The following is a 14,676-nucleotide window of genomic DNA, read 5'->3' as shown; positions in this document are numbered from 1 at the left end:
TTCAATGGTTAGATAAACCCTGTCAGAAGCAACTGAATCATGGATTACTCTAATAAATCCTGGTATCAGAAATTGCAGGGTACTGTCAACATGCAGCATGTACTGTTACCAAAGGAAATACTGATTACAGCAGTAATAAATTGTGCCTGTTTGTTTGTTTTATACATATATCAATGTGTTACTGATATACAAATGCACACTCTGTGCAGTGCCTAGGGATTTAAATGGCTTTCCATTCTTAGACCGCCTTATTCATTTGTTTTGTGTGTTTGAATAACAGAGAAGCATGGTGATCAAAAGAATATAATAAATGTGTAAAAGTAGTCTTGTCTTTTAAAGTTATGGCTAGATTCCCTATTAAATTAAATAGCCAAACACACTGTATCTGGCAGCAGTGATCCATCTCACAAGTACAATACTGTGTCACAAGAGCATCTCGTGGCTATTTGCAATATTAAAAATGATGGTTTATTTTTAATGGGTGTTTTTGGATGCAGTTCCTAATACCTGATGCCTGTAGGCAGATATTGCATTGGCACTTACTGTGCAATAGATCATTCTGTCACATAGGAATATATTTCCCTGGTAGGTGATACAGGCAGAATGAATGGTGTAAATGATCAGCATTTGGTTACATTGCTGCTGAACGCCTCTTGTCTTTCAGATCACGTATCAGTTGGAGGTCTTGGGGATAGTTTTTATGAGTATTTGCTCAAGGCATGGCTGATGTCAGACAAGACAGATGAAGAAGTCAAGAAAATGTATTACGACTCCATTCAGGTAAATTAGAAATGTAAATCTTTTCATTTTTAAAATGCAGCTTTCTAATAGGGTGGCAGTGGGATATAAAGCCTCTACATTGTCGTCAATTTAATTTCAGATTTGCTCTTAGGCTCCAAGGAAATTATACAGTATGTGAAATTAGTTCTAGTGAACAGGTTTTGACATATTTTCATGGTCACATATAGCAGTTATATATATATGTGTGTGTATGTGTATGTGTGTGTTTCCAGTATTAAAAACTGAGCCAGCACTCAAGCCATAGATCAAATTGAATTAAATTGACACCAAATCGTTTTTCAGGTTATTCACAGAGAGAGAAGAATTTGGTCACAGACTGGCTACTTCATTTTTCATGGACTAGCTCTTAACACAGTGAATAACATGCATTCTAAAAGTTATGATTTCTAATGTACATTAAATGATTGGCCCGTAGCACAACAACAAATAGCTAAATGTAAACCATATGATGGTTTATTACCACATAATAACTGCTCTTGTACTTAATAATTTGTCAATGGGTAGTCACTTGATTACTGGGTGGTTAGAAAACCATCCAGTAAATCACTCTTATCCCAAAGTCACCCTGCTTATTGTAGCTGAGATCAGAGGTGAACTGAAATGCAACATTTCATTTATTCAAACGATTTTCTGAAAAAAAAAAACTCTACTGCGTGATTCTCCTTGAACAAATCTGACTCCACTTCAGATAATAGTATCTCACTGCACGAAGTCCCTTCTCTAAAATCCGTCTGTTCCTCAAGGAATGAACTGTCTAAGGAGATTGCTTAACTGAATCATCAGTTTTGCCTCTCATAATGCAGATACAATTAGTAATAACATGAGAAAGACCTAATGAAGTGGTTATATTATCTTGGATTTCTACTGTGATGGGAAAAATAAATAAATTGCAAGAACAACATTATTTACTACAAAATCTGTTGGGACTAGAATACTGAGAGGTCATGTACATACAGAAATCCCCCCCCCCCACCACCAAGTCATTGGTGGGAGAAAACTAGTAAAATTCCCACAGTTGCCAGAGCTATCAAAACATGTTTTCATTCTCTGTCACAATCTCCATGCCTCGTTTTGCTATCATCTCAGAAATAATTGAACAACTCGCTAGACATTATTTACTGTCCCGTCTTCAATGTCCATTTAAAGTGGTTTCTCCACCTTCGTCATCCCAATCCACCTGCCATTCCTTATGCTGTTATGAAGTCAAGAGTCCAGCTGATGCTCTGTTGCTAACGTGCAAACACAATTTAAATCGTAGACATTGTCTGTTTTCTTAACCTAGGATTACCCCACATAAATTCTGATTGATTTCTCCTATTCTCTGTTCTGCTTAATCTGATCTTCTCATTTTTCCTTTGGCCATCAGTGCTGGATTCATTATTCACCTGAGACACTCATACCACCCTCATCTTGTTGAGTCTGTGAGTGCAGTTTGCCATTGTGGTTACCTGCCTTCCAGTGGGGTGTATCTTGCATTGTCTTTGCTCCATAATTTATTCACCTCTGTGTCCTACAGTTAAACTAAAACTACTAAAACCAGAGAGAGACCACTAATATCAATACTAGAACATGGCAATATAATACATTATTCCAAATGGTTATTAATGTATTGGAAAACCAATGCCTGTTTTACAAAGCACTGGATGTCCATTTATTTTTGAAAATAACATTTTGGAAACAATTTATCCTATTCAGTAAATGGATCAGCCACAATAGGTATTGACCTAATAGGGGCAACCAAAACATGGTCTGTTCCAAGAGAAATTAGGTTGCAAACATTCATTGTGCAAAACTAAGGTTATAAAAAGAAAGATGGGTCTGCCAACAAACACAATGGGTTTTCCAGTGGGAAATCAAACTTCCCAACGAGCAAGGGCTGCGAGTACGTGTGGTCTATGCCAGGACCTACTGAACTGTCAAGGTTTGGGTCTAATGTTTTAATTGTGATTGAAGCACCGCATTTGAACTACAGGGGCCTTCCTGATTTTCTTTTCCAGATTGTTATTAATATGGTTTTAATATAGTATTTAACCATTTTTCTGCATTATAGAAATAGCTATATAGAAATTTATACTGCAAAATAATTTATGAAGAGTTTCACAGAAAAATATTTCATTTTTTTACATTTCACCACATACTTTTTTAGTTTGTTCTTTTTTTCTGATAGAGGTGCTTGCAATTCATGCTGCATGATGACAGCTTTTATGCGTGCCTGTATTTGTTTTTTTTATTTTAGAACGGGGTCCCCCTCCGCCCGTTTTATTTTGTGTTTGTTTGTTTGTGTGTTTATTTATTGTGTTTTAGGACGGCGAAGCGCCGCATATATTATTATTTATGTATTTATGATGGCGTAGCCGTTTATTAGAAAACTCGTGCAGAAGGTGGCCATCTCCCGAATTAATTAGATGATTTAATTTGTTGCTAATCGGGAGATGGTCACCTGTATAATAATCTGCAGCTCTCCAGCTCGGGGTGGTGGTGTAGTAGGAGCGAGAGCAACGAGAGAGGAGACAACTTTAACTTTAAGAATAAGTCCAGGAACAGTGACGACTACAGCCCAGCCTGACCTGAATCGTTTATTGTATTTCTTTTTGTGTACGTGACTTGTTTTGTTTAACTGTTTATTTTGCTCGATGAGCACCGTTTCCTCTTTTTGTTAAAACATTTGCTTTATTTTTGTTGTATTTAAAATAAAGACGGCGCAAACGCCATTGCACCCATCCTGCGGTATCTGGTTTCAGTTCCTGCTTCTGGCGTGACGTCATCACGCTCAGCTATCCTGTCACAGTGCCATAAAAGTGACTACTAAACCCTGTGTTTGTGTTGCAACCACACCTAACCGGAATGCAAAAACACCCTTTGCAATGAGAGGCTGGATGAGATTATGCATAGGGGGACCTGCTTCTATAAAAGCTAATGAATGTAAACTTTGTCATTGCAGGCCATCGAGTCGCACTTAATCAGAAAATCCAGCGGGGGCTTTACCTATATTGCAGAGTGGAAGGGAGGCTTGCTAGAACACAAAATGGGTCATCTGACGTGCTTTGCTGGAGGCATGTTTGCACTTGGGGCAGATGGGGCACCAGATGAGAAAACTGGACACCAAATGGAACTGGCTGCTGAAATCGCACGCACATGTCATGAGTCGTATTCCCGCACCAGTAAGTAAAGGGCCGTCGTCTGAAAACCTCTGTAACGGTCGTTCAGTTGTTAAGAGCAGAGCAGTGTCTTTTCAATACTTGTTAGCAGCTGTGCAAGGCTTTTCCTTTTTGCTATTTCAACACTATTGAAAAATGCTAAATCATTAACCTCCATGTTCCAGTTTGATAAAATTCCTTGTTGTCTTTGTGCTGGTTTAGACAGTGAGAATGGTGCCTTTGCAAGATGGGATGATCCTGGCATGAGTAGTATTAGGCTTTGGTGTGCGGCCAGACAAACTCAAAACTGCTTGGAGTGGCTTACAGAGGGTTTCGTACTGCAATGTGTTTGAGGGAATTATTTTGTCCTTTTCTGTCATTTACCAGAAAAGGAGTTTGCCAGAGCTATTTAAGCAAGCTCCAGATTACCACAGAAATCTCAAGTAACAAGAACCTGTTATTTGAAGTCCTTACTTGATTTGTTTTAAATACTAGGCATTTATGTATGTAATGGGCAACGTTCACTTATAATTATTTTTATTTTTTTATCTAGTGGAAGAGTCTCTTAAGAAAACAAACAAATATTATGCCACATGTGCTCCACAAGTAGTGTTTCTCTACACATATTTCATATCTTTATTGGAAGACTGGATACATACAACATAATAGGGCTGTAATAAGTGTACTGAAATGTATATTTCCCTTCCCCATTTTATTTATTCTCTTAGCTCTGAAATTGGGACCAGAAGCCTTCCGGTTCGACGGAGGTGTTGAAGCCATTGCCACGAGGCAGAACGAGAAGTACTTCATCTTGCGACCGGAGGTTATTGAGACGTACTTGTACATGTGGAGGTTTACTCACGACCCCAAGTACAGGCAGTGGGGCTGGGAAGCAGTGCAGGTGAACTATTTGTTTCTTGTTTTGTTTAACAAACCTCTTTCCTTATTTTGTACATAAACAATACACACACACACACATGTACATATACTGGTAAAAAAAAATTCAACACAGCTGGTTTTTTGGGGGTTTTTTTTGGCACTAACCGGTCACCGACCCATCATAATAAGAGCAAACTTAACACTGCAAATTACAGTTTACCGATTGTGACCAACGCTTACCACACAGCAAGCTGATAAACAACATACATTACCAGATGGTAGCGGACTTCATCCAAAAATATGCAAGCTTAAAAGGCCCCAGGCAGATGCACAGCGCCATCTACAAACTCTGACATGCCTGGAGGTGTCAGCATAAAGATTTGTTTTAAGTTTATATATACCATATAATGGAAAATTTTGTCTGGTATTAAATGCGGTGGATTTGCTACGTTGGGGAATTTATTTCACAGCATGTTCACAAAAAGTTACAGTTTTGCATTTATACTTTTAATTGCAAAAAAATTAATAAGTGTTTACTTAATTAAATATGTCTGCTAAAACAATATCTCATTTACAGTAACTTGATGTAGCATCTACAATGTAACTGCAGCAACTTGGAGAACAACAAAGAAGGCCTTCTAATCAGTTACAGTATTTATCACTCATATATTGCCCTTAATTTTAAGAACCAGTAAACTTTTATGATAAGCATTTGCTATCTCTCAGTTTTAAGACTATGGTTCACAACATAACACAGTGGAACGATCACAGTACTGCCATGCAGTAATTGTAGGGCAGTATTGCCACGTGTGAAACCTTTAACAATAAAGCCGAAACGAAAATGCTTTTATTTGTTTCAGAATCATTTCAAACTGGTTAATAGACTAGCAATAACTGTCAAAATCAGCTCAGTTTGATACGGTGCAAAACGTTTTAACATTTTGTTTTGTTTCTGGATTTTGCAATACCTGCACGATGCCTGCATTAATATTCGTATCTACAACATATTGACAACAACAATCAACCATTTTGTTACAGACTTTCAACAAGTTTGACACAAACAATTTTGGCAGTTACTTAATTAAACCCTTGTTTAAAAAAATAAAAAAAATAAAAAAAAAACACAAAAATGCTTAACATAAAAAAGAACAGTCTACTACAGTAGCAGGCGCAGTTTACAGTGCCTCTGGGTTTTTGATCGCATCAGATCAATTCCAGATATTTTAAATCCATTGATGGAAATGACCAGTCTACTACTTAATGTTTTCAAGCAAATTGGCTTCATCACTGCCATTCTCATATCCACTTTGATATCTGACACATTATTTCTCTTGTCCAGTGCTTCTTTAATCTGTTCTGTATATCAGTCTGATAGAGGGCGGGATTGCTTACGAGTACTGTATGCAACCATCTGATTGGTGGAAGTAGTATTGGCGATCCAATCAAAATAGCCAATAAAGCCCAAGTAAAGTGTCCACCCATTATATGGTGTAACCTAGGTTAAAATGTGCGCTGTAATTCATTTTTTGTTTTAATTAAATAAAAAATAAAAACCTGAACCTTCTAACGCCCCCCAGGATACAGTCCGTGCCCCCCAGTTTGAGAACCACTGCACTAAGCCCTGCCCATTGATGTAATGTATCCAAGCATACTTCGTTGGCGACATGTCATTATTTGTTCTTGTTTTATTTATAATATGTTTGCTTGTCTTTGTAATATATTTATGATACCACATGTAGCTGTGTAAAAGCCCCAGAAGCCCAGTTGGAATCGAACCAAAATGTGTTGACTTGGACGGGGGTGAACATACAAGGATTTTTCAAAAAAAGATTTAAACTGTTTTGGTTTTTTTTTGTACATTCTTTGTTTCATGTTTTTTTCAGCTTGCATGTTATTCAAATTAGCGTTGTACGTTTGTAAGTTTCAGCATAATGTAGGGGTGAGGCGATCAGTCATGGGCATCTGTATAGCAGAATCTGGTATAGCATGTTTTCTCAATTGAATTAACTAAAAAGAAAGCAGTGTTTCATTGTGATTTTCTTTATTTTTATTTATTTTATTTATTTACCATTTACCAACACTGAATCAGCCATTTTATTTAAGCATGAACATACTTTGTAATGTTAGCAAAATGTATAACTTGTACTTAATATTTGCTTTGTGTTATCCATAAATCCATATTTGCAAAATTATTTATTTGTAATAAAGCCAGATTTTTTGGTTCTTGCTTTTTACAATCTTTTAATTTGAATTATTTTCCCAAGGCAAAATGATATAAGTTTGTGTGGCAGACAAACACTTCTTAAAACATAATTTGCTGGTTAAAATGGCTGTCAAAATATACATTTTTCCAAGGTTTATGTCATTTTCCTATCAATGCAGGCACTGGAGCAGTACTGCAAAGTAAATGGAGGATATTCTGGGATTAGAGATGTTTACGCCAGTCGCCCAAGCCATGATGATGTGCAGCAAAGCTTTTTCTTGGCAGAAACACTCAAGTAAGTAGACCAGATGAACCAAGATTACAAGGACTGTGCTCCAGAATGGTTATCCATTTCCAAATCTGATACCAGCATTTTATAATGTTGTCATTCAGCAGCTACTGTAATATTGAGTGATATGTCAAACGTCTAGACAGTTTTTGTTTTATACTTTTAAAATTAGAGTGTGATTTATGTTCAGTAATACAGGTAACAGTTATTTCAAATAAACTGCATGCATTCAACTACAGTAAGGCAAACAAACTCAAATACTCAACCTCAATCCCAGTTGATGAGCTCCTTCGAGATCAGAAACACTACCAGGTCTTGTCAAACTGAAACTGAGCACTCAATAGCCCTTTGAGTTAAATCTATTTAGAGTTTTGTAGGGCAGTTGGAGGACTGAATATATAGGTTAGATGTCATATATACAAGTGTTAAAAAAACAAAAAACAGCTTTCCTTGATGCTTCTTTGAAAAGAAATCTGTAGCTACTCAGATTACAAAATAGGAGTTTACTAACAAATGCTTGTGGCTGTAATACGTAGTTGTAATACTATTTTTAAAAGAAAAACAAGCAAAGCTGTATTTTACCCATTTTTTATGAAATGGTTATAGTTTACTACCACGTTGCAGCAAAGCGACTTCTGGGACCATAAATGTACAAATTACAGTTTAAAGTGTACCCCCTTTAAGCTGGGTCCAATATATTTTGAAGCAACTTTCAAGTTGCTGCAATTTAGTTAAAGGACTTTAAATATGCTTAAACGCCAGTTATTTGAAGAAACATCACTGAAATATGTAATTCTGGTTTGTACCGATTTGGTTGTAGTGACACATTCTGCTTGTTTTATTGAAATATAAATACAGTAAAGTAAAATGTAAAGCATTTGTACGATTTTAAACTTTTTATACAATACAAGTTATGTAAACGAGCATAACATTTATTATTGGTTGTCGCTGTTGCCTGGAGATCATTATGGCCAGGTCATCAGGCTAGCCTCTGAGTAAGTGAAGTTCAAACCATGTATATTTAAACAGTTTACTACTAAACAGGTTTTTAAAGAAATGTATTGTATTCATATATTTTTATTAGCAGAATTAACGTCAACTCACTGTTAGCAGTATAATAACAAACATGCTTTCTTTTATTTCTAGAAATAATCTTACTTACAAGATGCTGTCTGCAGCATATTTGCACCTGACTGCTGTCTGTAGGTGCCTGCTACAGTACAGTATTTTACTTAATGTGTTCACCTGCTTCATCTAAACATGGGTAATAACGTGTAACACTACAAAATTGGTTTCCGTGCTTGGTATGCGGTTAATTACACTTGATTGTTGTATTCTTGCTGGGTGTAAAAGAGGTCAACCAGGAGCTTTGTTATAATGTCTGTCAGTAGCATGAAAGCTTGGGGCCAAGGAGAAGGAAATCCAAGTGGAAGTGTGTCCGACTATGTGCCATGAGAAATAAAGAAATGTCTGACCAAGGGAAAGGTGGGTGAAGTTGACTCCTTTGGGATTCAGCAGGGCTAGGAGAAGACAGAAGCTTGTGGCACAGTTACTGTAGAGTGTGATTATGATTCAGGCACAGTCCCCGTTTGAGGAATCTCTGCCTGGTGGCTCTGCAGCACAGATGGTTGATGCATGCAACATTTAGACTCCTGCTAGAAGGCACAGTGAATCTACTGTGAATAGCTTTTGTAATTGATGATAGTACAATATAACTGTAAGGAATATAAATTATGTAAGACAGTAACAATAGATGAGATACTATATAATTGTGTTTATTACATTTGTTTAAAAAAAAAATGTAGGCGTGCAGGACAAAAGGTTGCAACTTCACTTTTTGACAACCAGTAAACTTACAAGATAAATGTTTTGATTTGTGCTTTCCTCAGTATAAAGTACCCACACTTATATTCATATATTATATACATAGGTCAGATTTACTATACATATTTATCTGTATTGCTCATCCAATTATGATCAAACTTGGTATTGCATGATCCTAAGTTTTTGTGGACATTAAAATCAGTGTTGGCATTAGTTCTGTGTTGATAAGTTCGGATAATAATAAAAGCTTTATCATCACAATTGCTACCCCTTTTTTGTTCTTTGGAGCCTCTTCTCTGGTTTGGACACTATGCTTGGTCACTTTATGCTTTTGATGTAGGCCCCCTACTTTTCCTGATGCGGATACCTGCAATAAATGTAATATATTTTTTGATATCCCTACTAGGGAATAATTATTATACCAAGTCTAATTAATTTCACATTCCCTGTTCTGAATTAGATCCGAACCAGTGCCTCATTGATAGTTTTAGGGTAACAGACATTTGACATTGAAGACCATTTCATCTCTAATAAAAAGATGGGTGAGAGATAATAAATGTAAGATTTGTGTGAACATTCTCAGCCAGCGCTTATTAACTGATAAGTAAATTAGTTACTGATGTAATCTCGAGTCACCGATGGAACCTTATCGAACAGATTCCTGTGGATTAGTGATGGCGACAGTGTGCCGACTGTATAGTATGGTGATTTTTGTGTGCGTTCTTTCAAAGACTATCCTGGGTGCTGAAGGCAGAAACTGTGGAAAAAGTGGGTGTGTTGTCCAATTTTAGAGCCTGTAAGATTCTGAACTTCGAGGTCAATCCTTTAACAATGATGATTGTTTTCTGTCCACTCCAGATATCTGTACCTGCTGTTTTCAGAAGATGATCACCTTCCTTTTGAACACTGGGTTTTCAATACAGAAGCGCATCCACTTCCAGTCATCAGGAAAGAAAATATTAAGAAACCAGAAGTGTAGAAAACCAGCAACGTCTTCCATAAATGATGGCATCTCTACAAGGCAGATGACAGACTTCTCCACTCTTCACTCTACTGTCTTGTAACATACATTGAATCTGAGAAGAAACTGGATCAAATTTGGGGTTATTACATTTAGTTAATCTTGTCCCTGAAACTCATTAGAACTAAGGTAAGTGTATAGGATTTCCCCCCCAGCCTTACATAATTTAATTGCAGTCTGCATGTTCCCTGTATTTTTTAATAGAAGTCTTTGACTATAGAGATAGACTGCAAGATTCTTTCCTCCTCTGTGAGGAGATGGAGGCTGCTTTCAGCTGTAATTTTTGTTGCATTTCAAAAAAGCCATAATGAGCTAGAAAGCTTTATCATTCACAAAGACATTTTTCCCTGTTGATTTTGTCTCATTTTCTGTCTGTGGTGTCCACTGAACATCAAAGACAACAGATGACTAAAACTGTCTTTAAAATGTTTTTATTGATTACGGTATGTTTTCTTTTTCTAAGATCACCTTTTTAATATGAAGCACTGGGTCTGTGTTTTAATAATGGTAACCACAGTGCACAGCCATTGTATCCAATCACATTAAATAGGGCCTTATCTGTCTCTTTCAGAATAATAAGTCATACACATTCACGTTGCCGAGTTCATTGTTTTTGTTGGAAAGAAATTATTGCTGCTTTTAAGTTCTGTGTGTAGTGGTGTGATTTAGGCTACTGTGGCTTTGTTCATAAACCCACACTGCCACCCACTGGAACTCTGAAATGAGTACATCAACCCCAAGATTAGGCTGGTCACCCCATATGCGACTGCAAAGTAGGAAATATAATATTTATTGGAAAAATACCTTTACAAACTCTCAGTGCTTGCCTCCCAAAGACAGTGTAGTAATGAGGCGACGGTATGCCATTGTGTCCCTTTGCTAAAGAATGCAGATGCAGTATACCAATTTGAAAAAAAAAATGTTCACAGATTAAGAATCATGGAATATTTTATTGTAAAATTCTTCATAATTTTTTCTGTGTCATAAATCTACATATTTCTGTTAAGCAATTCGGTGGCAAGATTGTATCAAATATTTTTTATGGAGTTTTACAAAGGAAGATGTTGGATTATGAATGAAAAGGGGAAAATATTAGTGAATTTTACTGAATGAATGAGTAAATGAAAGAAATTAATGATGAGGATTTGCATTTCAATTATGTTTTTTTTTTTTTTGGGGGGTGGGGGGGTTGTTTGTTTGTTTGTTTGTTTAATTTATCCTGGAAAGCACAAGCTTCTTGGTTTTATAAAGTGTGGTATTTTGTTGTGAGAACCTAGTTGGTGTAAAAAAAGCACAATTAGGAAACCATTTAATTATGAAATGAAAATAAAGAGGTGTGAGGAAACAAGTAATTTGAATGGACTCATTGTCCTACACTGGATTATTAACTATTCAGCAATACAATGTTTACTGTGTATAAAGTTCCTATTAGTAGGCAAGCCAATACAATAAAAACCGTAGGTGTTATAGCCAGAAGGATGTTTTTTTCAGTTTGTTCTTTGTAATCTATAAAATATAAACACAACTTAAACACAGCAATTAAGATATCTTGTAGGAAGTAACAAAGACCCTATTTACAAAGGTTTTAAAAAAAATATCTGGCTGTTTTTGGTGGGTTAAATGTAGTTTGGATTATTAGTTTTGATATTTATCAAACTGATTTTAAACTACTTTTTAACTTTGGTTTCCATGCATAGGAAAATCCATCAAAGCAGACTTATTTTACAATGCATTAGTAAGGCCTCATCTATTGTGTTCAGTTTTGGTCACCTCGTTACAAAAAGGATTTTGCTGCTCTAGAAAGAGTGCAAAGAAGAGCAACCAGAATTATCCTGGGTTTAAAAGGCATGTCATATGCAGACGGCTAAAATAATTGAATCTATTCAGTCTTGAACAAAGAAGACTACGCTGTGGTCTGATTCAAGCATTCAAAATTCTAAAAGGTTTTGACAATGTTGACCCAGTGGACTTTTTCGACCTGAAAAAAGAAACAAGGACCAGGGGTCACAAATTGAGATTAGATAAAGGTGCATTCGGAAACAGAAAATAGGAGGCACTTTTTTACACAGAGAACTGTGAGGGTCTGGAACCAACTCCCCAGTAATGTTGAAACTGACACTCTGGGATCCTTCAAGAAGCTGCTTGACGAGATTCTGGGATCAATAAGCTACTAACAACCAAACGAGCAAGATGGGCCGAATGGCCTCCTCTCGTTTGTAAACTTTCTTATGTTCTTATCTTTGAGAAAGTTGTCCTTTGTGACTCTTTGTGAAGGGGTGAAGTTACTTCTCAGGTTACTGACCCTTTCTGTTGTTGGTCCAGGGGATATTGGAACTATCTAGACAAATTCATAGAAAAAACACAACTTATTTTGGTTGACCTAATTTTCTTAAACATCTGAAGAGATGCATTGCTTCAGTTGTCTTTTACAGCATATTATACCTAATAAAACACACAGCAAACATGTCAGCCCTCCTGAGGTCTTGGCGCACCAAGTCGCGGACATGTTTCAGCTGAAATTTATATATTTTAAGAATTATTGTTGATAATATTATTGTTAATACTTGTTTAATTATTAAATTACAGTATTATTTACAGTTACTGTTCCGGTGCAGGCTACTGCTAGTCTCGTGTTTGTACTGACTAGTAGTTTAGCCAGTGGTTGACTTGCAGGTGGGCATGCGTGCTAACATGCCACTAGCAGTAACTGGTTTTATCGCCCCCGTTCTCACAGTGTCGGTACCGAGGCCCCGTGTCGGCACAGAGTGAGCTACTGCAGCGTTACAGGTTAAAATAACGCCAGGGTGAGTAGAGTGGTTTATGTTCGCAGGGGGCGGAGCAGCACTAAATCACCCTCCTCTGACAAGTGTCTTTGGGTATAAAGTTTTTCAGGTTTGGGTGTCTTAAGTGGGAACACCCATTTTGTAATGGTTAATATTCCTATTTCAGGGAACCAGGGTTATGATAATAACCTAATGTTTTATGAGGTGTAATATGGAGTAAATGTCAACGTTCATTTACTTTTACTAAATCTGCTTTTATATCATTGTGTGAAAGGAAATACATTCCATATAGCGCTGTTCCTAAATGTGTACACAGATTATCGCCTTTATGTTAACATAGATGTCTAGGGATTCATTGTTTTCATTTGCAAATTCCTGCCTGATGTACTCTTTTATTCTCATTTTAGACATACTTGTGGGTTTTTTGTTTGTTTGTTTTGTTATTTTATTAATTGGATTATTACCTGTCTAACTATAAAGGAATAAAAACAGAAAGGTTGCAGCTGTATGTACAGTAGTAATCTGTTAAAATGAGCCTATTATGTTTCTCTTGGGGTATGTTCTGTGGTAATACTGGAATTTTGTATGTACTGTATAGTGTACAGTTAAGTGTCATTTCCCTGCATCGGTAGGAAAAAAAAAAAGGGTTTATTTTCAAATGCCAGCTAAAAGTATCTGGTTTTATGACATAAACAGGAATCGTACAGTACATTTACAATGGCTTTTTGTGACATTATATTGTTATGTTTTTGTGATATGTGAGTGTACACTATTGCTGAATAATCATCCCATTGCACATACAGTTTCTCTTAATTTATATGCAATTAAAGGTGTGTGTTTTTGTTTAATTTCAGTTCATTATATTTGTTTTTAATATGTAAATATTCCATTCTGGCATATATGCCTTTCCACCTTTATATAAATCTATGACGTTACAGAATATATAATTAAAAAGAGCTGCAAAATTTAATAACTATATTTGTAACATTTCTCTATTGTGAATAAAATTCTTTTAATAAATTCTGTTGTGAAGTTAATTGTCATAGCAACTTTAAATGGTTGCTTTCCTGTTACCTTTAGTGACATTTATACCCCTTCTCCACTGGCACATCTGACCTGTGAGGGCTCAGTACGGTACAGGTACAGGTGGTTATCCACTGGCTATTTGTTGAGCTGAGCGAGAACCAAACCGTGAAACTTCGGTCTGACAAGACATCTGAATCCGGCTGCGAGCCGAGCCAGGGGCGGGGTTAAGGATTTTTGTCATTACGCTGCATCAGTCAGTACTCTCCAGAAAGACAAACAACAAACAACATGCCGGGCAGCGAATGTGATGAGAGAAAAGTACAGCCTTGAGACGCTGAGTAAGTGCAGGCTCTGGTTTCTCTGTGGGCAGATAGAAGTGTTCAGGAAGATCTGGAGTCGTGCTTTAGAAATGAGAAAGTTTATGCCCAAATTTCTGATGATTTGAAGCAAATGGACATAAACCGCAGGTACGGTACACTTACTAACACAAAATTCTACTAAATGTCTCATCCTTGACCTTTATTATATTAATATAAAGAAAAAATAATGCGGAAAATAAAACAATTCTAAACTTATTTACAAAAATATAGTAAAACAAAACACAGCTGTTCCATACACACAACTACGGCTCTCATTGCTCTCGCACCCAAACAAAAAAACAACTATGGCAAATCATATTTTTTAAAACCTTCTTTTTCCCCCTTCAACAGAAC

The 14,676-nt window shown here is 36.4% G+C and overlaps 1 protein-coding gene across 1 annotated transcript in view; it reads left to right on the top strand.

The window, feature by feature from the left end:
• The window catches only part of LOC117411293 (mannosyl-oligosaccharide 1,2-alpha-mannosidase IA), a 151,980-nt gene extending 138,023 nt beyond the window's left edge, over positions 1-13,957 (top strand). Inside the window, exons 8-12 of the mRNA XM_034018575.3 lie at positions 665-780; positions 3,743-3,962; positions 4,667-4,839; positions 7,200-7,315; positions 9,992-13,957. Of these exons, the coding sequence (XP_033874466.3) occupies positions 665-780; positions 3,743-3,962; positions 4,667-4,839; positions 7,200-7,315; positions 9,992-10,112 (746 nt within the window). The 3' untranslated portion in view covers positions 10,113-13,957. The remainder of the gene's footprint in view (positions 1-664; positions 781-3,742; positions 3,963-4,666; positions 4,840-7,199; positions 7,316-9,991) is intronic.
• Positions 13,958-14,676: the final 719 nt, after the last annotated feature.

The sequence above is a fragment of the Acipenser ruthenus genome, chromosome 6 (genome assembly GCF_902713425.1).
Source record: "Acipenser ruthenus chromosome 6, fAciRut3.2 maternal haplotype, whole genome shotgun sequence".
Taxonomy (NCBI): domain Eukaryota; kingdom Metazoa; phylum Chordata; class Actinopteri; order Acipenseriformes; family Acipenseridae; genus Acipenser; species Acipenser ruthenus.
This window is presented reverse-complemented; position numbering and strand designations above follow the sequence as displayed.